Raw genomic sequence first — 21152 nt, 5'->3', positions numbered from 1 at the left:
AGTTCATTCCCAGACATTACAGCATGTGGATCGTACATGCTGCAAATTAGGAGTGCAAGCGTGGAGTGCAAGTTAGGAGTCAGGGAGATGGGAGTTCAAGTTGATCCAGGTTTATTTCAGGTCCCAGAGAGAGAGACCAGGAAATCAGGAAGCAGAAAAGAGGAGAAATGTAGACTCTGAAATGGTTTTCACAGGATTGAAGAAGACTGTCAAGAAGTTGGAGTCACCGCCCAAGGGAGAAAGATGAGAGAGATATGAAGGGCCATGTCATGAAGCCCAGGGCTGCACACTTTAGGGTGTGGGGCAACAGAAACACGGTGCAGACAGTGCTAAGCCCTCGGCCCAGGGGAAGAAGCAAGTAAGGCAGCCAGAGTGAGGTGGGCCCAGGACAAGGAAATGGTGGCCGGGCTTCCACTGAGGATGAGGAGGGAACACCAGGGACCCACTTGGCCCATCTTACTGATTCAGGGGGAGCAGAAGTCTTCTTTATTGAGAAGCCTCCTCAATGAAAAGCCCAAGTAGCCCCCACTCACCACAACTAGAGAAAGCCCACCCGCAGCAACGAAGACCCAACACAGAAAAAAAAAAAAAGTCATGTTTATGGCAACACTATTTAAAATAGCGAAGACATGGTAGCAACCTAACTGTCCATCAACAGATGAATGGATAAAGAAGATGTGGTACATATACGCAACAGAATATTACTCAGCCATAAAAATGAACAAGATGGGGCCATTTGTAGAGACATGGATGGACCTATAGACTGTCATACAGAGTGAAGTAAGTCAGAAAGAGAAAAACAAACATCATGTATTAACGCATATATGTGGAATCTAGAAAAATGGTATAGATGAACCTGTTTGCAAGGCAGAAATAGAGAGACACAGAGGTAGAGAACAAACTTATGGACACCAAAGCGGGGAAAGGGAGGGTGGGATGAATTGGGAGATTGGAACTGACATATATACACTAATATGTATAAAATAGGTAACTAATGAGAACCTGCTGCAGAGTACAGGGAACTCCACTTCGCTGCACAGTAGAAACTAACACAACATTGTAAAACATCTATACCCCAATAAAAAAATAATAATAAAATAAAATAAAATTTATTATGTAAAAAAAAATGAAATAATGCCATTTGCAGCAACATGGGTAGACCCAGAGATTATCGTATTAAGTGAAGTAAGTCAGACAAAGACAAATGTCATATGATAATATATTGCTTATATGTGGAATCTAAAAAAAAAATGATACAAATGAACTTATTTACAAAACCGAAATAGACCCACAGACCTAGGGAAAAAAAAAAAACTTATGGTTACCAAAGGGGAAATGTTGGGGAGGGATAAATTAGGAGTTTGGGAGTAACATATACACACTACTATATATAAAATAGATAACCAACAAGGATGTACTGTACAGCACAGGGAACTCTTCTCAATATTTTGTAGTAACTTATAAGGGAAAAGAATCTGAGAAAGAATATATATATGTATATATATGTAAATATGTATAACTGAATCACTTTGCTGTACACCTGAAACCAATACAACATTGTAAATTAACTTCAATTTAAAAAGAAAAAAAAGGTTTTAAAAAAAAACTGAAGAAAAAAAAGCCATACTTCAATACTTCACTCACTGGCAGAAAGGGTCCAATCAACCTGAAATTTTGTATTTAATTTTTAATTGCCGACCTTGAAAAGATATTAACCAGTTGTATCACGATAAGGGAATGACTCATCATTTTTCTTTTTTTAAATCTAGCATGGAACCAGCGGCCCTGAATGCTGTGGGAGGGGCTTTTCGCTAACCCGACTCTCCCTGCTTCAGAGAGGAGGAGTTCAGTCGACTGTAACAACAGCTTATAAACACATGTGGACTTGGCATTGAGGTGCTGAGCCAAGTGGGAGACAGACTTTCATAAGGTACGTACTGATTTTATACATCTGTATAGTGTGCTCATAGCACAAGAAAAACTGTTTTATACTCACATTGTGCCTTCTTGCTGTGCTTAGGGGACAATTTTAGTCCATTGCTGTTGGATACCTCATTACAGAAATGTAAAAATGAAGAATTTAGAAACCTAGGCATGAGAATTTAGATCTGAGAAAAATTAATGATATGAGGAGAAAAAAGAATGGTAGCATTTTAGACAATTGGAGAATATGACCAGTGTGTGAGGGAGTGTAGGTGTTTATGCTGCGGTAACTTTCTCTGTAGAAGTCGTCAGTTCACAACAAGTGCAAATTGTGATGCTGTAATACTGTGTGGGCTGGGAAAAATCAAAATTAAGATTCATTAAAATGGGAATAAGTCTGAATGTCAACAGAAAATCAGAGTGGGCTGTGGCAATTCCCCTTCTCTCTCTGGGATTCAAGCAACGCATGGCAAACCTCCAAAGGAAGTCTTGATGGGAAAACTACATAATACGGGAGCAGAGAATTAGCTTTTAAAAAGTATAGAAATCCACCTGGCTAGAAGGTACAAGTCATTCAGATTGGAATGTAGGCGTGAACAATGCACTGTTATAAGTATTAATGTTGGGGGGAAAAAACAAAGGCCTTAGGAGAGGTTCAGTGAGATCCCTTGAAAGTCCTAGAGCTGTCCGGGGCAGGATGAATTCACGGGAGAATTATAGCACCTGAGACTGAAAAGAGAAGATATGGATACAGCAACGAGGAGAAGCACTTTGCAAGATGCTACAGACAGCAGCATTTGGATCCCATAACACGTTGGGGAGAGTCATTAACTTGGAGGTTGAGATGCAGTGGAGCTGGGGCCACCTGGGCAGGTGGGCAGCAAGCTCTGCTTTCTCAGCCTGCAGCCATTCCCCTTGCTTTGCCCTCCTTGGCTAAGAGAATCATGGTTCTTGGGTAGAACCAATAAAGTGAAGTCACTGATGGGCCCTTTATGCACTGTCAGCTGTCTACAAACCTGTTTTTCTGACTAGATTTAAACCCCTTTAGGGCAGCCACCACATCAGGCTCTTATCGTGTTCCCCAGCAGCCATCATTTCTTAGCATAGGAAACTGCCCAATGAGTCTTAGTTGAGGAAGTTTGAAGGAAACTTGTTAAGAGAAGGAAATACATTTACACGTCAACCAGAAACAAGGTGCTCAAGAAGGATCAGTGAAACGTCTGCATTTCCAGGGAAGAAACAGGAGGTAGGAGACAAGGGATCTTTTCCATGAAGTGTTGACAGTGAGACCCTGAGCTCCTGCTCTAAAAAGCAGTGGGTGGAACCCACTGCCATGGCTGGAACCCATGCAAAGGGGCTGGGGGACCAGAAGATTCCGGAGTTGTCCAGATCAGGGAGTGAGTGGGGCTGGGGCCAGGCCTGAGGGGAAAGGCAGGTAGGGTGCATGGTTCAGGGGCAGAACCAGGGGTTAGCTGCCGTCCTGGGGTTTCGAAAGGCTGTGTTCAGTGCTGTGCCAGACTGCACTGAATCTTCGCCAAAAACTTCCTGCATTCCAGGTTAACTAATCAGTGAACATCACTCATCTTTCACACAAGTCAAATAAAAAGGGAGCCATTATATGACTTGGCTGAAAAAAAGTCTGGATATGTATAAAATCTCATTCCTACTGGAGCTATAGGTCAAGAGGTAGATAGGTAGATAGATAGATAGATGTAGATAGACAGACAGATACAGACAGAAGAAAGAAGACATGTGGGCTATCCTGTGTGCTCAGAGACTTGCCTGTCTCTCAGGAACTGAGAGCAGGAGGGAAATTGGATTGCCTGGTCCCTAATGTGAATTTTTTTTTTTTTTTTTTTTTTTTTTTGCGTTATGCGGGCCTCTCACTGTTGTGGCCTCTCCCCTTGCGGAGCGCAGGCTCCGGACGCACAGGCTCAGCGGCCATGGCTCACGGGCCCAGCCGCTCCGCGGCATGTGGGATCCTCCCAGACCGGGGCACGAACCCGTGTCCCCTGCATCGGCAGGCGGACTCTCAACCACTGCGCCACCAGGGAAGCCCCTATTATGAATTTTTTATACCTTATCTAGTTTTCTCAACCATCCTCACTAATAGATATAACTATAGCTATGTATATATATATATATATATTTTTTTTTTTTTTTTTTTTTTTTTTGCGGTACGCGGGCCTCTCACTGTTGTGGCCTCTCCTGTTGCGGAGCACAGGCTCCGGACGCGCAGGCTCAGCGGCCATGGTTCACCGGCCCAGCTGCTCTGTGGCATGTGGGATCTTCCCGGACCGGGGCACGAACCCGTGTCCCCTGCATCGGCAGGCAGACTCTCAACCACTGCGCCACCAGGGAAGCCTGATATAACTATATTTTAAAAGAGAACATTGAGGTACAGAGATAAGACAACCCCCCCGGGTTTATGTACCTTATAAAGGAAAGGAGTTGGGCTTTGTCTCTAAGCCTCCCTTCTTTCTGCTAAGAAACGCTGTCCTTAGGAGCACCCCCAGAGACACAGATCCTTTAGTTCACAATGGAATTATCCCAGGATACATTCCTTTTAGGGAATATAAGCCTACTTCTTTATGAAGGTCAAATATAGTTTCCTAATGCTCAATTTACTCACAGTAAATTTTTAGGATGTCAGAGTAAAACAAGGCACCCTTTTGTCCATTTTTCCTCATATCAAGCCCTTAAGAATCAGCTAACAAAAAGGAACTCGTGAATTTGATGTTTCCTTCTCTTCTTCCCATTTAACTGTTAGTTGGCTAACGGATTCCGAATGGGGAAAAAATTAATAAACGAGGGTCTCAGAGAGCAGCAGAGAGACTGCCTAAGCATTACTTGGTTGGGCGGTGGCAGCCCGGGACCAGAAGTCAGAAGATGCCTTCAAACGACCCTAATGCTCACAAAACGTGTGAGCTAGGAAAGTAGCTTTATCTCTTTGAATTTCAGTTTCCTTCTCTGGATAATAGGATATTAGAAGCTGTTTCCCGGGGTTGTCCTGAGGGTGGACACAGTTGCTAGATATTGAGTGTGAATCAGGAACACACGTGTGTGACTGATGGCAAGTCATCGAATCTCTCTCGTTCCTCATTTTCTGGGGACCAGGAAGTTTACGTCACCTTTGCCCCAGCCTTGAACAGGCCTTTGGAAACCTCTTATTTGAAAGGTGAAGAAAGTTGCTTACAAGGAACATACGATAAAATATTACATAAGTGAAAAATTCATTTCCTTTTGTAAGGTGATCCTCAGTCACTGGATAAGGGAGCTTAGTGTGAAGGGGACCTGTGACCTCTGGTTCACAGCAGCACCCTTCAAAGAATTCTGCTGAATCACAGCACCTCCGTTAACCATGACAAGAAAGTACACAATCTCCAATTACAAGACAGATGAGTTAAGTATGTTTCCAAAGGATTCTTTACTTTCTAAAGGTTAGACCATTGAGTCCTTACTTTAAAAATGTGGATGTTGGGACTTCCCTGGTGGCGCAGTGGTTAAGAATCTGCCTGCCAACGCAGAGGACACGGGTTCGAGCCCTAGTCCCGAAAGATCCCACATGCTGTGGAGCAACTAAGCCCGTGTGCTCTAGAGCCTGCGAGCCACAACTGCTGAGCCCACGTGCCACAACAACTGAAGTCCGGGCGACTAGAAGCCCGTGCTCCACAACAAGAGAAGCAATAAGAAGGCAGCGCACCACAACGAAGAGTAGCTTCTGCTCGCCGCAACTAGAGAAAGCCCGTGTACAATAACGAAGACCCAATGCAGCCAAAAATAAATAAAATAAATTTATTTTTTAAAATGTGGATATTGAAAACTTTTATATCTAAAATCAAGTCATAACGTACTTTTCAGGGAGATCTTTATTGGGTAAAGAGAAGTCTATTTTTGTCCCAAACGCCACAATCACGAAATTTTGCAAGAGAATCTTAATGTTTTTCAAACGGAGCTTGAGAAACTGTCCGCGGCCGTGGCAGCGGCTGCTCTTCTCTGGGTTCTGTCACGGTGGCCGGTGGTGCCCAGCTCTCCGGTCCCCTCCCCCTTCCGGCGCGAGGGGTCGCCAGGGAGGCTCTCTCAGCCCTGCTCTGTGGGGTCCACAGGGGGGCGTGGGTGCTGGGCGGCGGCGAGCCGGTGGGCTGTGGGGCTTGTTCCCGGGGCCCCGGCGCCCGGTGCAGAACGGTGGCGGCGGTTCGCGTGAGCATCCAGGTGCTGCTGGAGGCGGCCGACCGCCTGGAGCGGCGGGAGAGAGAAGCTGAACGCCGTATGCCTCCATGTTACCGTGCAATAACAAGGACAGAGATGCCTTAAAACGGAGGAGCAAATCCCACAAGAATAACAGCAGTAGCAGATCTGCTCACAGTGAAATGGAGACGAATAGACGGGCCCACCCTGGCTTGTGCCTGGAAAAGTTGAAGGGCCTGGTGCCCCTTGGTCCGGAATCAGATGGACACACTACGCTGAGTTTATTAACAAAAGCCAAAGTACACATAAAGACACTTGAAAGTTGTGACAGAAAAGCCGTTCACCAAATACACCAGCTTCAGCGAGAGCGCGACACCGGAAGAGGCAGCTGGAGAAGGTGGGAATCGAGAGGATACGGGTGGACAGCACAGGCTCCACCGTCTCCTCGGAGCCTGCGACTCCGGCAGGGAAGAGATCGATGTGGATGCCGAAAGCACAGACTGCCTCACCGGCGACCTGGCCTGGGGCAGCAGCAGCGTGAGCGACTCGGAGGAGCGGGGAAGCATGCAGCGCCTGGGCAGTGTGGAGGGCTGCTCCAGCTCCAGCATCAAGAGAAGAAAGCTCCAGGACGGTCACAAGACGCGTCTGGGTCTCTAGGAGAGCGTGGTCGCTTCGGCTGCTTCCTACCCGTCGGTTCTGATTAGGTAGCTTATCGGACCTTCTCACAATTCCCTCGCATGTCGGCTTCCGTGTACCACCGTCACCAAAAGCAGCTGTGTGAAAGTTGTCAAGGAAGTGCTTAGGATTGTGGGTTTCTTTTCTTTTCTTTTCTTTTTATTTTTTTAATTTAAGTCCCCATCCCCATCTTGAATGGGGTTGAGCGGGCCCCCGCACCTGCTGGCGTAGGGTAGGCACAGCCGAGCCAGTCAGTGCAGCCAGGGCACCTAAGGGCATCACAGACCCGTTATTGCTCAGTCTGGGGTGGCTGAATGCCACTTGTCCCTCTAAGAAGTTGGAGGACGCAGACCAGGATTGTGGGTTTCTGATTGTATCCTCTAGCTTCTCACTTTCTCTCCGTAAAAATTCGTCTCTGAGAGACTGTACATTCCAATCAATTTGAAGCACCCAAGAATTCTTAGACCGAATAAGCACTTCTCACGTCTCGGCCATTTCCCCCCTCTTATTTACTGTCCCGGTGTAGTCTACCAGACCTTCCTTAAAGTTTTCTGGCTTCCTATGTGACTTGCTTAGCAGAAATGTCCGAATGTGTCTTGTGCTTAGGAAACTGAAGGAAACAGACTTTTAAAGTTGAGATCCTGATCTCAGAACTTCAAAGTAAGCTTTGAAAGTGGGATTTAAGAGCGCTTAACCATGGCCCTCACCGCCCGTGAGCAGGCAGGAATACCTCCAGAAAACACACCCTTCACACACACCCCGCGCCAACGCCACCGACCCGCGTGTGGATGGGAGCAGTATTTCTCACTCTCAAATGGACCCCTTGCGAGCACGTCTTTGGGGTAGCACAGCTAATAAAAGTTCCAACATCGTTTGTTCTCACGAACAGAACGGTACAATCCATTTTTGTGCACTGTTCTTGGGATCGTGCTGTGTCCCGCTCTCCCAAGACACATTTCCCCTCCAAGGTGGTTTTATTCTCCTTGTCTCTGGAACATTTTTTTTTTCCTACCTCAGAGATAAATGAGATCTCCATTTCCCACTTAACACAAACTGATTATGTCTCTTTTTTTTGTTTTTTTTTTCTGAATAAGTGACATTTTGTCCAATTCTAATCTATTTTCCTATTTAACTTTCAGCAATAACTGAGCTTTGGCACTAGCTGAGCTAGTGTGCAACATCAGTGAAAGGAAAAGTCCACATTTCTACTCTCTGTTGCAGGTGAACAGGAGGGGATGGTACAGTGTTACTAGAATTCCTCTCCTTATTGATTATTTTTGGACACACCCAGAAACTTCTTTAAGGAGGCTTTGGATTAATAGTTTAAAAGGCTGATTTTTCTTTTTGGTTATGATTTCTCCCTTAAGTGGTCTCCCACTTTGTAGCATTTTTGTTTAAGCTGAAACAGAGCACATGTATATGTACATGACACATTAAATCTATAAATACTATTTATTCATTTTATATAAACTAATGTAATGGAAAATAAATTCTTATGACTGTGCTTTTATAGATGTTCTAGAAACTTTGTATGTAGGTATCTACAGACTTGGTTCATTTCCCCTTACTATTTTTGCATTCATATTTTTGAGGTCTCGATGTTTTCAGCCTCTGGTGAATCTTTTTCATTGAATTTGAACCATTTGTAAAACCTGTGACGCTGAAACAGAGCGTGCGTCACAAAGTGATGAGAACATTCTTAAATCCACAGCCGCACTGCAACTTCAGGGCTCCCTGGCTGAACCAGTAGTGGCGGCGCCTGTGCCCCCGGCTGGCCTGTGGTCTCCCCGGCCCCAGCCTCACGTCCTCAGCGCCTCTTCCTTGCCCACGACTAAAAGTTCAAGCACGCTCCTCACGGAAGCTCATTCTAGACGTGAAGAGCAGTCGAAACAAAGATTACTTTCGTGTTTATTTTGTCTTTTTATTGATTTCTTAATGTATTAAATTTTTTAAATTGGAAGTAATGATTCCTAAATGATTCCAAAGTCATCTGTAATTCTTCTATTTTTGTTTTGTTCTCTTTTTCTCTTCCTTTCATCTCTGGGTGCGGGGAGGGGCAGGTGACACAAAGGACTTTTTCTTTTTTATTGTTGGAATCTTTTCCAGTTACCAGCTGAAGATTTGCACTGAAATACAACTTATATGCCTTTTGCATTTTTAAAACCTGCTTCCTGAATTTAAGCAGTGTGATAGTGTTCAAAGAGCCAGTTCAGCCTGTAACATGTTTGAAAAAGATATATCTGCACTTTGAGGTCCCTTTCGAATGCCATTCGCTAGACCTCACAAGCATTTTAATTGCTACATTCAAGCGCCCCACAAGTCCACGATGCTGGGTGCTGTACAGCATCGAAAACTCAAGACTTTGGGAAAAGCTTGTGGGCTTGCGCTGGTGGAGTGAAGGGAACAAAACTTGTGTATTTGTTTGTTTAATTTAGAAATAAGGCACCTGCGAGATGCCATTATTTTCTGTATTTTAATTGTTGTGCCTTTGAGTTGAACTGCATTTTTGTCTTTTGGTTGAAATATGAAATGTACTGTCCCAATATTAAATAGTAATTATTTGAAAGAAAAAACAGATTTGGATAGAAAATGCAACTGTTTCTCCCTAAGTCCTGGCTTTGGGACTCCTGCTTTTAATAAGTCCTGTGTGTTTCCCATTCACACCCATGATGGAACTAGTTCTATCTATTGTCGAAGCCTTTGAGTTTCATTCTCTGGTTCCCTGCTATGTCCACTCCTCATGCAGGCTGCTGTAGACCAAGGGCTTTCAAACTGCACTCACCCAACAAGACCCAAGTATCTCTTACCATTACAGTGAACAAATGAGTGTGTACACGTGCTTTCTTTCGCCCATACACGCAACAAAACTAAAAACTCATAGAACGATGCTTACCTCTTCAACATGTAAGGCACTCTGGTATTTTCTATTTTCTTCTACTTTATTTTAAAAATTGGTGGGGCCTCCCTGGTGGCGCAGTGGTTGAGAGTCCGCCTGCCGATGCAGGGGATACGGGTTCGTGCCCCGGTCTGGGAGGATCCCATATGCCGCGGAGCGGCTGGGCCCGTGAGCCATGGCCGCTGGGCCTGCGCGTCCGGAGCCTGTGCTCCGCAACGGGAGAGGCCACAGCAGTGAGAGGCCCGCATACCGCAAAAAGAAAAAAAGGAAAAAAAAAAAAAAAAAAAAAAAAAAAAAAAAAAATTGGTGGATTTCACAATCCACTGAAGGATTGTCATGCATATTTTGAAAAACATGAATATGGAAAAATGAAGCCTAGACTTGGGTTCATATAGAAGTAGATTTGAATCCCAGGTCCGCCACCTACTTTGAGCAAGTTACCCTAGACACCTCAGTACCCCCAACTGTAAAATGAGAGCAATGACAAACTTCACTGCAGTTGATTTTTGTAGGGATAAATGAAAATAAATTTGTGAGAATGCCCAGTGTATGACAGACATTGAACAAATCTTAGTTCCATCCCATGCTGTAAAATTAATGCAGCAACATCCCTTGTTCTAGGTATAAGATGTACCAAGAGAGGTAATGTAGAATTCCAAAAAAAAAAAGGAAGGAATTAGCATCCTGTGTTTGTAGAAAGAACTAGGAACTTCTGAGCGACTGTTAAGCAAATCTGAGCCCCGTCTCAGCTTTTGAACAAATGCAGCATAATAGCCAAGGAGCTGAAGACAGACTCTGCAGCTTCCTTCTGTCAGCGAAGTCCTCTGGCTCCAAGGCCCCTCCCTCCCAGGCTCCCAGGGCCTGCATCTGTGTGGGTTCCAGCCCTGCCCTCTTTTTAATCCTGGGCGTGGATTTCCATGAATGTCATTTAAGCTCTGAGTGTCTGTTTCATTAATGGAAAAATGGAGATAATAACTATTTCATGAGACTGTTGTGAGGATTAAAGATATAATGCATCCAAAGGGGTTAGTGTTGGGTCAGGACCATTAGGAGGTCTTTTTTTTTTTTTTTTTTATGTTGGCGGTAGGAGTTTATTAATTAATTAATTTATTTTTGCTGTGTTGGGTCTTCGTTTCTGTGCGAGGGCTTTCTCTAGTTGTGGCAAGTGGGGGCCACTCTTCATCACGGTGCACGGGCCTCTCACTGTCATGGCCTCTCTTGTTGCGGAGCACAGGCTCCAGACACGCAGGCTCAGTAGTTGTGGCTCACGGGCCTAGTTGCTCCAAGGCATGTGGGATCCTCCCAGACCAGGGCTTGAACCCGTGTCCCCTGCATTAGCAGGCAGATTCTCAACCACTGCACCACCAGGGAAGCCCCATTAGGAGGTTTTTAATAAATACTAGTTCTCTAGTCGTTCTGCTCCCTAACCCCCAGCCATGCATCCTCACCACAGACTCACCTCTTAGCCTGCCAAGACAATCAGATTTTACCCAATGGAGACTGGACAATGGTTTGGTGCGATTTCCCATGGTTGGCTGTCGGGGATGGGAATTTGGGCCAAGGCAGATATTCCAGGGACTCTTCCAACTCTGCGACAAAGGAGGCCAATACTTCTTCAGCATTGTTGTTGCTGTTCAGTCGTATATCATAAAGTACATTTTGCTTCTGTGGTTTTATTCTTTGTTCATTCATTTACTCATTCATTCATTCTTCCATTAAGGTTTAGAGAAACCAGGAGACTGCCATCATGGCAGGGAAACCCAAGCTTCACTACTTCAATGGACGGGGCAGAATGGAGGCCATCCGGTGGCTCCTGGCTGCAGCTGGAGTAGAGGTAGGTCCTGAGTTTGTTCATCTGAAGTTGAATCTAAATTAACTGTATCAAAGTACTTTTCTCACATAAGCTAGGGGACTTTTCTTACTAAATGATCTGTTAAGAGTTTTGCATTAAAACAAAGTTGTCAGTTATTTAAGAGATAAACAGATTTGTCCTAATATGTTATTAAAATGTCCTCTTATTAGAGAGAATAAACAGTTAGAGTAAATTTAAGAAACTAATCACATCGTGTGGGCCTAATTTGGATTTTGATTTTTAAAATTATAAAATATTATTTATGACATTTATACAGTTGTTAAAAACATGAACATTAAATATCAGTTGATATTTAGTAAACTTTGTTAATGTGTTAGGTGTTATAATGTATTGTGGTTATTTTTAATAGTTTTAATGTTTTAGAAATATACACTGAACTATTTAAAGATGAAATACAAGATATCTGGGATTTCTTTCAAATTATTACGAAGGGGAGAGGGGGTAGGCATATAGATAACTCACAGCTGGGTTGAGCTGATAATTATTGAAGCTGGTTGATGGATACAAGGAGGATTATCATAATTGCTGTTCACTTTTCTGTACGCTACAAATGTCCATAATAAAAAGACAAAAATATACATATTAGAAGATAAATGTAATTAAAGTTAAAACATAAACCAGAAATACAGAGAGGGGCGGATTGTAACAAACTGCCTGTTAGCTTTAATGCATTCACTCAGCAATGAATTTGTTGGGCACCTTGAAGTGCTAGGTTCCCTGCCACGTCCTGGAGATACAGGGGTGAACTAGACAGACACAGTCCCTGCCCTCAGGCAGCTTACACTCTAGTGAGGATGCAGACAAGTAAATATGTGATTAAAAGAGGAGTGGGAGCCCCTAGGAGGACATCCAAGCACTTTAAAGTGTTAAAATGACATATTCTCAGGAGCAAGTGTGGGACTCTGTTGAGTGCTTCCCTCTAGAGGTGTCTCTGAGAAAAGCACTTCTCAGCCCAGGTCAGAGGGACACAGCAGCTCTGTGCGGGTTTCCTGGGGAGGGAGTCATGAACAGACTCTGGAGACTTGGTCCCCCAAGGGAGAGCAAGCGGTAAAGGAGGGTTTCAGGTGAGGTGGCATCCTGCAAAGGGAACCTCTAGTGTGCTCTCTTATCCTCCTAACGGCATGTTTACCAAGCCCCTGGGCAGGATGAGTTCACCTCCAGAAGGTAAAGTAGGGGGAGATGCTGAGAGCATCCCAGGCCTCCTCTTGTCCCGCCCAGCCTGACTGAGGAGGGTGTGGGACAAGGCTTACCAGAGGCTCTTGGTCAGGACTTCTGAGTTCTCTGGGTCCAAAGGCCGATCCTCACAACCCCATCTCCGTCAACCTCACAAGCAACAGCCCACCAGCAAGTCCCATCCTACCTCGGCCACCCTCACACACTGACCACCCACCACCCCCTATGTTGTCTAGAACTGGGTGCTTTATAAATTGTTTCCCACACACCTCACTATCTGTATAGTCTGACCCTATGGGATCATGTAGAGCCACAATAAACTGTTTAGCAAGTTAGAAACCCCCAATTCCCAAACTTTTCACCATCAAGACCCCTTTTTAAAATATAAAGTTGAATGGAGGGAGGTAATATACAGCAGAGGTCCCTGGTGGCAGCATCTTGGGGGTCAGTGGCCCCATGGGTACCCCATGCTGGGGGACACCCAATACCCTGTCCTGATCTCACAGGGAGAGAAAGTCTTTCCAGAGATATTAAAACTCCATAACTAAGGAACTTCCCAGTCCTTTTCCACCAGTGATATCCCCCTCCCATATCACTACCTAATGACTGACAGAGGTGGAGACGGTGTGTAGGTGAATTGAAGCTGCCAAATAAGCAGTTATGTGCTGCAACCCATGCTTTTATCTTGGTGGCTCCAATCTAAATTTCCAAATGGCCATGATCATTGTCCTCTGTGTAGCCTGCCAAACTCGGAAATCTTAGTTTCTCCACAGTATGCACCAGACATTGGTCATTCAAGTTCAATAAAGTTATAGAATGAAATAACAAAAACTCATTGACTGTTTCTGCTTTCCAGTTTGAAGAGATATTTATAAAAACTCCAGAAGACCTGGATAAGTTAAGAAATGGTAAGACCAAGAAACTAAATTCCTCTGATGAGAGGATCTAGTACAAATCTTAAGTTGAGACTTCAACCTCAGCAATGCCATGTGTGTGCATGGTGGGAGTGGGGTCAGTGGAGAGGGAGAAACATGGTTAAAGGTAAGGGATGGGGCTTCTTGAGCAGGTCTTGCAGCTCACTCAGGACTAGGAAGGGCTGGAACACTGAGTATTTGCTAAAGGAACCAGCCCTGGTGCCCTGTGAATGCCCTCTCTGTGCACTCCCTGCCCTTCTGCACCATGAGTGACTGTATCAGTTCAGGATGCCACACAGCCCTCCCGCCCAAGGAAAACAAATGCATTAGAAAGAAGAGGGGAGAAACAGGCCCAGCAGTTGCCTTGAATTCTTTTCTCTGACAGGTTTGACGTGGTAATATCATAGCAATATTGCAGACTCAAATAACCAGGTGGTGTTGAATTAGTTCGAAGTCCAGGTGAGCGTGTGAGGAGGGAGATTAAGAGCAAGGGGCAGCATCAGTGGAGTTGGGAAAACAGGCCTGCCCTGCACACCATCCAGTGGTGGGATTTGAAGAGCATACAAAACACTCTATGGGGCTTCCCTGGTGGCGCAGTGGTTGAGAGTCCGCCTGCCGATGCAGGGGACACAGGTTCGTGCCCCGGTCCGGGAATATCCCACATGCCGCGGAGCGGCTAGGCCCGTGAGCCATGGCCACTGAGCCTGCGCGTCCGGAGCCTGTGCTCCGCAACGGGAGAAGCCACAACAGTGAGAGGCCTGCGTACCGCAAAAAACAAACAAACAAACAAGAAAACACTCTATGTAGGAGTCTCTCTTAGAACTGACCTTAATGCCATGAACCCCATGAGACTTACTCTGAGAATTTCCCTTTTGACTTGGCAACTGTCTGGTGGAACTTCTCCTATATTCTTCTTAAAAATCCATGAAGACAAATCAAACACATAAAATAAAGGGACATACCATGCTCTGAATGGGAAATAAAAAGTTAACTGAAATAATAGACTGAAAAGTAAAAGGCAAATTGATAAGCAAAAGGATTACAGGAAGCTAAAAGCAAAATGGCATTTCCATTGAAATTTTACCAGGTAAAAGTTTTGTTTCCTTTTATGTCTTCAGTCATTTCAACAAAAATTTTGATACATAAAATGTTTCAGTTCACCTTAACAGTATGATTCATCCAATATTTCACTCTATTTCTTTTCTTCTTTCAAAAGAAGGGAGTTTGATGTTCCAGCAAGTGCCCATGGTTGAAATTGATGGGATGAAGCTGGTGCAGACCAGAGCCATTCTCAACTACATTGCCACCAAATACAGCCTCTATGGGAAAGACATGAAAGAGAGAGCCCTGTACGGTATTTTTTCTGTTCTTTCATTAATGATTAATAAGAACAGTCTAGGTCCTTCCTTGAGTGAGCAGGATGCACTCACAGGGATCGAGACAAGGGACAAACTGTCTGAGTGTCTAGAAGATAAAACCTCAGAACGTAAGTATCTAGACGAGTTGATTCTCCAGTTTCAGAAATTATAAGAATGATAACCAGGAACCTAATTTAACAGCCCTTTATATGGACTGGCCGCTTGACAAGGGTTTGCAGAGACTGAGCCCATGATGCCAGGGTTATCTGGGACATTTTAATATCGGTTTGTAGCAGGCAGATTTATTCAATACAGCCATATTTGGGGGATCTCCTCTGTGTTATGATGGGACCACATGATTGAATCATGGAATGTGGCAGTTACTCAAAAAGTTAAACATAGAGTTACAATACAACTCAGCAATCCACTACTAGGAATATACTCAAGAGAATTAAAAATATTAAAAATACAACCACACTAAAAGTTGTACACAAAAGTTCATAGCACTATTGTTCATAATATTCAAAAAGTGGAAACAACAACATGTCCATAAATGCATGAACAAAGGCAGGCACATCCATACAGTGGAATGCTGTTTGGCCATGAAAAGGAATGAAGTCCTGATCCGTGTTACAACATGGATGAACCTTGAAAACATTCTCTTACAGAAAGAAACCAGACACAAATGATGCATATTGTATGATTCCATTTGTTTGGCATGTGCAGAACATTGCTATCCGTAAAACCAAAAGTAGTTTAGTGTTTGCCAGAAGCTGGAGGGAGGGAAGAATATTGAATGCCTGAAAAAACACTCAGCATCTCTTTTGCAAGTGATGAAAATATTTTGGAATTAGAGTATGATGATGGTACAGGATTCTGTGACTTTACAAAGAAAAATCACACAATTTTACACTTGAAAAGGGTGACATTCTGGTATGTGAATTATATTTCAATAAAGCTTTTATTTAAAAAGACTATTGTAGGAAACCATGTTTGGAAGAAAAACAGCAAAATTACCTGGAATTTGCACTGTAGGAACGAAATGAAGAAACGCACTATTTCAGGGGATATTTTGGGTGGAGTCTTGAGAAATGCAAACAAGGCCAGAGTTGGGCAACAATATGTGGAGAGGGTTGTGGAACCATATTCTATGGGAAATAACTGGAGGAAGTGCTGGTTGGGCATCTAAAGGGTCCTGGTCGTGTAACAGGATGGGACAGGGAGAGGGACATGGCTAGGTCCGTGGTGCCAGGACTCTCTCTGGACATGACTGAGGTGTTACTAATTCATCACACTAACTGTGTACAGAACACACCACAGAAGAGATGGCAAACCCTAGGCGTGGTCTCAGTGGTTACCTGCAGTGATTCCAGCCGTTTCTCTCATGCCTGTGACTCTGGACAGGTCACTGATATGCTCTGTCCCTACATTTGGTCATGTATATAACAAAAATATTAGACATATATCTTCCTCGATGGCTTGCTCTAGAATGAAATGTTAAAATTAAGAAAAATCATAACTAAATGACTGACATAGAAAAATGCACCCAATGGGGGTGACTTACTCTGCCACCTCTTGATGCCCCATTCTTACCCGTTCTAAACTGTAAAATCTAACGCAGGAGACATTTGACAATTTGGTCATTTTGTCTTTCAGGATTGATATGTATGCAGAGGGTGTGGCAGATCTGGGTGAAATGATCATGCATTTGCCACTGTGCCCACCTGATCAAAAAGATGCCAAGACGACCCAGATCAAAGAGAGTATAAAAAACCGTTATCTTCCTGCATTTGAAAAAGTGAGTGGACTGTTCAGTATTTTTGGCACTGAGATCAAAGAACAAAGAAAAATAGTGCTTGGCATTGCCCTTCACCTCTGTGAGCCTTTCTGAATACTAATGTAGCACCCTGACTCTAGGGCATTTTATAAAAATTGACTATGAGGAAGAATGGTAACCAAGTTTTACCCAAGTTATAATTTTTCAGCAAATTTTTTTTTTTTTTTTTTTTTTGCGGTACGCGGGCCTCTCACTGCTGTGGCCTCTCCCATTGCGGAGCACAGGCTCCAGATGTGCAGGCTCAGCGGCCATGGCTCACGGGCCCAGCCGCTCCGCAGCATGTGGGATCTTCCCAGAACCAGGGCACGAACCCGTGTCCCTTGCATCGGCAGGCGGACTCTCAACCACTGCGCCACCAGGGAAGCCCCTGTAGTATATATCTTAGTTAATGTTTCTCTTTGAAGGTAAGAGGAGAACACCTCAAGATCCAAACTACCTGATATCATGCTAAACAAGAATCATGAACTGAAAAAAATAATGATCGTAAGAGATGCAGAAGGCTAACATAAAAATAAAAAGCTTAACCAACACCCTCATCTTTATAAAGTTTAAAACACTTTCATTTCACAAGTATTAATTCATTGCTTATGTGTCAGGTCCTAGTCAAGGAGTGAATAATAGTAACCAGAAACTACATCCTTCTGGCTTTATGGAGCTCATAGTTTAGGCACATTCACATGGTGGAAACCGCTATAGTCATTGCAGTTTAAGTACATCTGTGTTTTGAAATCAAAGACCCCCATGATAATATCAATGAAAAACGTATATTACAAAATAGCATTTGATGTCTTACTATGTTCTTTAATTTTTAGCTATACTTCTATGTTCATACATAGTCTGGTAGGATATTTGCCAAAATGTTATTATCTTTACTTGGTGGTGATATGTGTGTTTTTGCCTCTATGATTTTCATATTGTTGCAATATTTTAAGTAAGCATCATATATTTTTTCCAATATTTTATTATGAAAAATTCAACACATAGAAAAGTTGAAAGAGATGTACAATCAACTCATACATACCCACCACCTAGAATCAAAAATTAGTATTTTGTTATTATGTTTGCTTCATCTTGTATCTCCCCATCCTTTTCTCCTCTGATCAAACATATTATTTTTGGGGGTGTTTCAAAGTAAGTTGCAAACATTAAGTGCAATCACCCCTAGACAGTTCAGCATGCAAATTATAACATATTCCACAGTGTTATTGACAGACACAGGTGGAATAGGAGTCAGAGTCAATGTTGTCAGGGAGATGGGAATTCAGGTTGACCCAGGTTTATTTCAGGTCCCAGAGGGAGAGACCAGGAAATGAGGAGAGCAGACAAGAGGAGAGTAGAAATACAGACTCTTCAATAATTTGCTTAGGGTAGTAGAAGGCTGTCATGAAGGTGGAATCACCGCCCAAGGTGGGGGAGGGGAGAGAGAGAGATGGATGAAGGGCCATATCATGAAGTTCAGAGCTGCACGCTTTAGGGTGTGAGGTCAACAGAAACACGGTGTATATAGTGGAATCAAGCAAGGCAGCCACAGCGCGGTGGGAACAGGAAAAGAAAATGGTGGCCTGGCTTCCACTGAGGATGAGGAGGGAACAGCAGGGACCCACCTGGCCCGCCTCACTGATCCGGGGGCAGCAGAAGGTCTGAAGGTCCACACCCACCCAGTGAGACGCAGAGGGGGAAGTGGAGCAGGGGAGACAGAGGAAGAGCATTGGGCCCAGCCTGCCCAGGCCTGTGTTCCTGATCTGACCCCTCCATTCACCAGGTGTTGAAGGGCCATGGACAAGACTATCTTGTGGGCAACAAGCTGAGCAGGGCTGACATCCACCTGGTTGAACTTCTCTACTATGTGGAAGAGCTGGACCCCAGCCTTTTGGCCAACTTCCCTCTGCTGAAGGTGAGCTCTCTCACAGCCTTTGGGGGCCTCCCACATCTCCCACCTCGGCATCTGCTCTCTGGACCCTGGGACTGTGATGCTAGTGTCCCCGACACTGTCCGGGCCTCACTGCCCCCAGGTCTCCACAGTTCACTCCAAGGCCTTGGTCTGGGGCATGGAAAGAATCTGGTCACGCCAAAGACATTGGAGATGGTCGCTGCCCCAAGGAGAATGACTCGCCTTTTTCCAGGAGAGAGACCCAGGACTTAGCGCCTCTCTCTGCCCCTGTTCCATTTCAGTCTCTTTCCTCATTTCCTCTTTGCTTCCCTCTCTTCCAGGTGTGTCTTCCTCTTTCTTTTCGTGAGTCTGTCTGCACAGGTCTGCCACCATCTCATTTCTTCCCCTCAGCTCCTGTTCCTTCTCTTACAAGTTCATTTCTCTCTCCCCATTTCTCCCTCTCTCTGAGGGCAGATTGGTTCTGACTGGCCTCATTGTCTACCTTTCATGTTTTCTGTCTTCAGTTCCAGCCCAATTCCCCTATACCTTCCTGTCTTGATATCTTGGAGCCTTTATCTGTGTTGTCGTGTGAGACACATTACTCATCCTCGTATTGCACGACAGGGTGAATCTGCAGAATTTATGTGTAGGAAGAATATGAGGAAGACTTGAGCTGAGTGAAGTCTTAAACTAAGACATCTCTGGGTAAAACGTTATTATGCTTTTATCTTCCTGCCTCATTAGGTGTCTGTGTCCAGCCTCATCCTGGTGCTGATGGAGGGGCCTTGGCTGGTCCTTTTCTGGGAGGGTCTCAGAGTCCCTGGTTTGTGCTCATGACAGGGCTGGTCTTTGGCTGCACTCTTGAGCTGTGCTATTGTGCATTGCAGGCCCTGAAAACCAGAGTCAGCAATCTCCCTGCCGTGAAGAAGTTTTTGCAGCCTGGCAGCCAGAGGAAGCCTCCCATGGATGAGAAAAATTTGGAAGAAGCAAAGAAGATTTTCAGGATGCAATAATGCGGACATGGCTGCCCAGAACACAGGGAAAACTTCAGGAGATTGAAGTTTTCCAACAGCGAAGTGCTTTACCTATATGTAACAGATCCTGGCTACTGTGAAGCTAATAAGTTTTCCAAAGTATAAGGGCTAATTTAATTAGAATGCTGATTTAGTTGCAGAACAATCCATTTTGTTTTGATCACATACGAAATCATGATCTCCTCCTAGAATGTGCCTGGGACTTAAACATAAATAAAGGGAGAGAAAGTGTCATGGACTCTGATCTGTTCAAAAAATTGTCATATACCAACTATCATAGTCAAAAAGAGTTAAGTAGAAATTGTCATCTGATATTCTTGGTGACACAAAGATAGTCTTTTTTGCATTTTGCTGCCTTTCTGACCCACAACCTAAAAACTTTTCTTCTCTTTTTTTTTTTCAGAGGACCTTTTTCCTTCAGGTAATCAAACTGTTTTCCTATTCAGTTATGGAACTAATATTTATTTTATATCTAATATGGAACGTTCTGTGTTCCAGGAGCTCAGTAACTAAGGATAAACAAGCCAGATATAGTCCCTGTCCTCAAGGAGATTACGCTAGTGAGAAAAACAACAAAATGGGTAATTCTAATCCAGAATCATGCTGGCCTTGTGTATCATGCTCCTACAGATGCTGTAACAAATGACAACAAGTATAGTGGTTAACACAATGGAAATGTATTCCCTCACAGTTCTGTAGGCTCTTCTAGGCTCTTCGTGTGAAATCAAGGTGTGACAGGGTCATACTCTCTCTGAAGGCTTTAGAGATGATCCTTCCTTGCCTCTTCCTAGCTTCTTTTTTTAAAATTTATTTATTTATTCATTTATTTAATTTTTGGCTGCACTGGGTCTTTGCTGATGCACGTGGACCTCTTCTAGTTGCTGAGAGCAGGGGCCACTCCTTGTTGTGGTCCACAGGCCTCTCACTGTGGTGGCTTCTCGCGCTGCAGAGCACGGGCTCCAGGTGCACAGGCTTCAGTAGTTGTGGCTCACAGACTCCAGAGCGCAGGCCCAGTAGTTGTGGCACACGGGCTTAGTTGCTCCGCGGCATGTGGGATCTTCCCGGACCAGGGTTCGAACCCGTGTCCCCTGCATTGGCAGGCAGATTCTTAACCACTGCACCACCAGGGAAGCCCTCTCCCTTTTTCTTAGTTTCGTGATTCACACGCCTTTCGTGCCAACATGCTGTCACACTAATCCCATCCAATCCTGCTTCATTACAAAAGGCCAGAATTTTCATGAAATAAATAATGTATTATCAGTGACAGCCCTCCCCGCTCTGGAGCTCAGGCTCGTGAAGAAGGCTCTGAAAAGGCTCCAGAGTCTGACGTTGGGCAGAAATGCAGCGTGTGGCAGGGCAACCTGGATGAGCCCCAAGAGCGGCATGGTAGGGATATGAAGAAAATTAAACA

General features: G+C 44.3%; 1 protein-coding gene and 1 pseudogene across 2 annotated transcripts; both read left to right on the top strand.

Annotated features, from left to right (window-relative positions):
- Positions 1–1829: 1829 nt before the first annotated feature.
- On the top strand, positions 1830–19973 carry LOC308623386 (glutathione S-transferase A2). The gene is made up of 7 exons (XM_081245685.1): positions 1830–1930; positions 11403–11516; positions 13585–13636; positions 14859–14991; positions 16657–16798; positions 18600–18731; positions 19595–19973. Exons 2-7 carry the CDS (start codon positions 11430–11432, stop codon positions 19718–19720), a joined length of 672 nt encoding a protein of 223 aa, XP_081101811.1. The 5' UTR covers positions 1830–1930; positions 11403–11429; the 3' UTR covers positions 19721–19973.
- LOC308624308 (max dimerization protein 1-like) lies at positions 3368–7671 on the top strand (annotated as a pseudogene). The gene is made up of 3 exons: positions 3368–3479; positions 5041–5101; positions 6030–7671. The product of its transcript is annotated as a max dimerization protein 1-like (transcript).
- Positions 19974–21152: the final 1179 nt, after the last annotated feature.

Source organism: Mesoplodon bidens (genome assembly GCF_964165515.1).
Source record: "Mesoplodon bidens genome assembly, chromosome: 10".
In the NCBI taxonomy this organism is placed as follows: Eukaryota; Metazoa; Chordata; class Mammalia; order Artiodactyla; family Ziphiidae; genus Mesoplodon; species Mesoplodon bidens.
The sequence above is the reverse complement of the archived record's forward strand: the minus strand, read 5'-3'. Positions and strand labels throughout refer to the sequence as shown.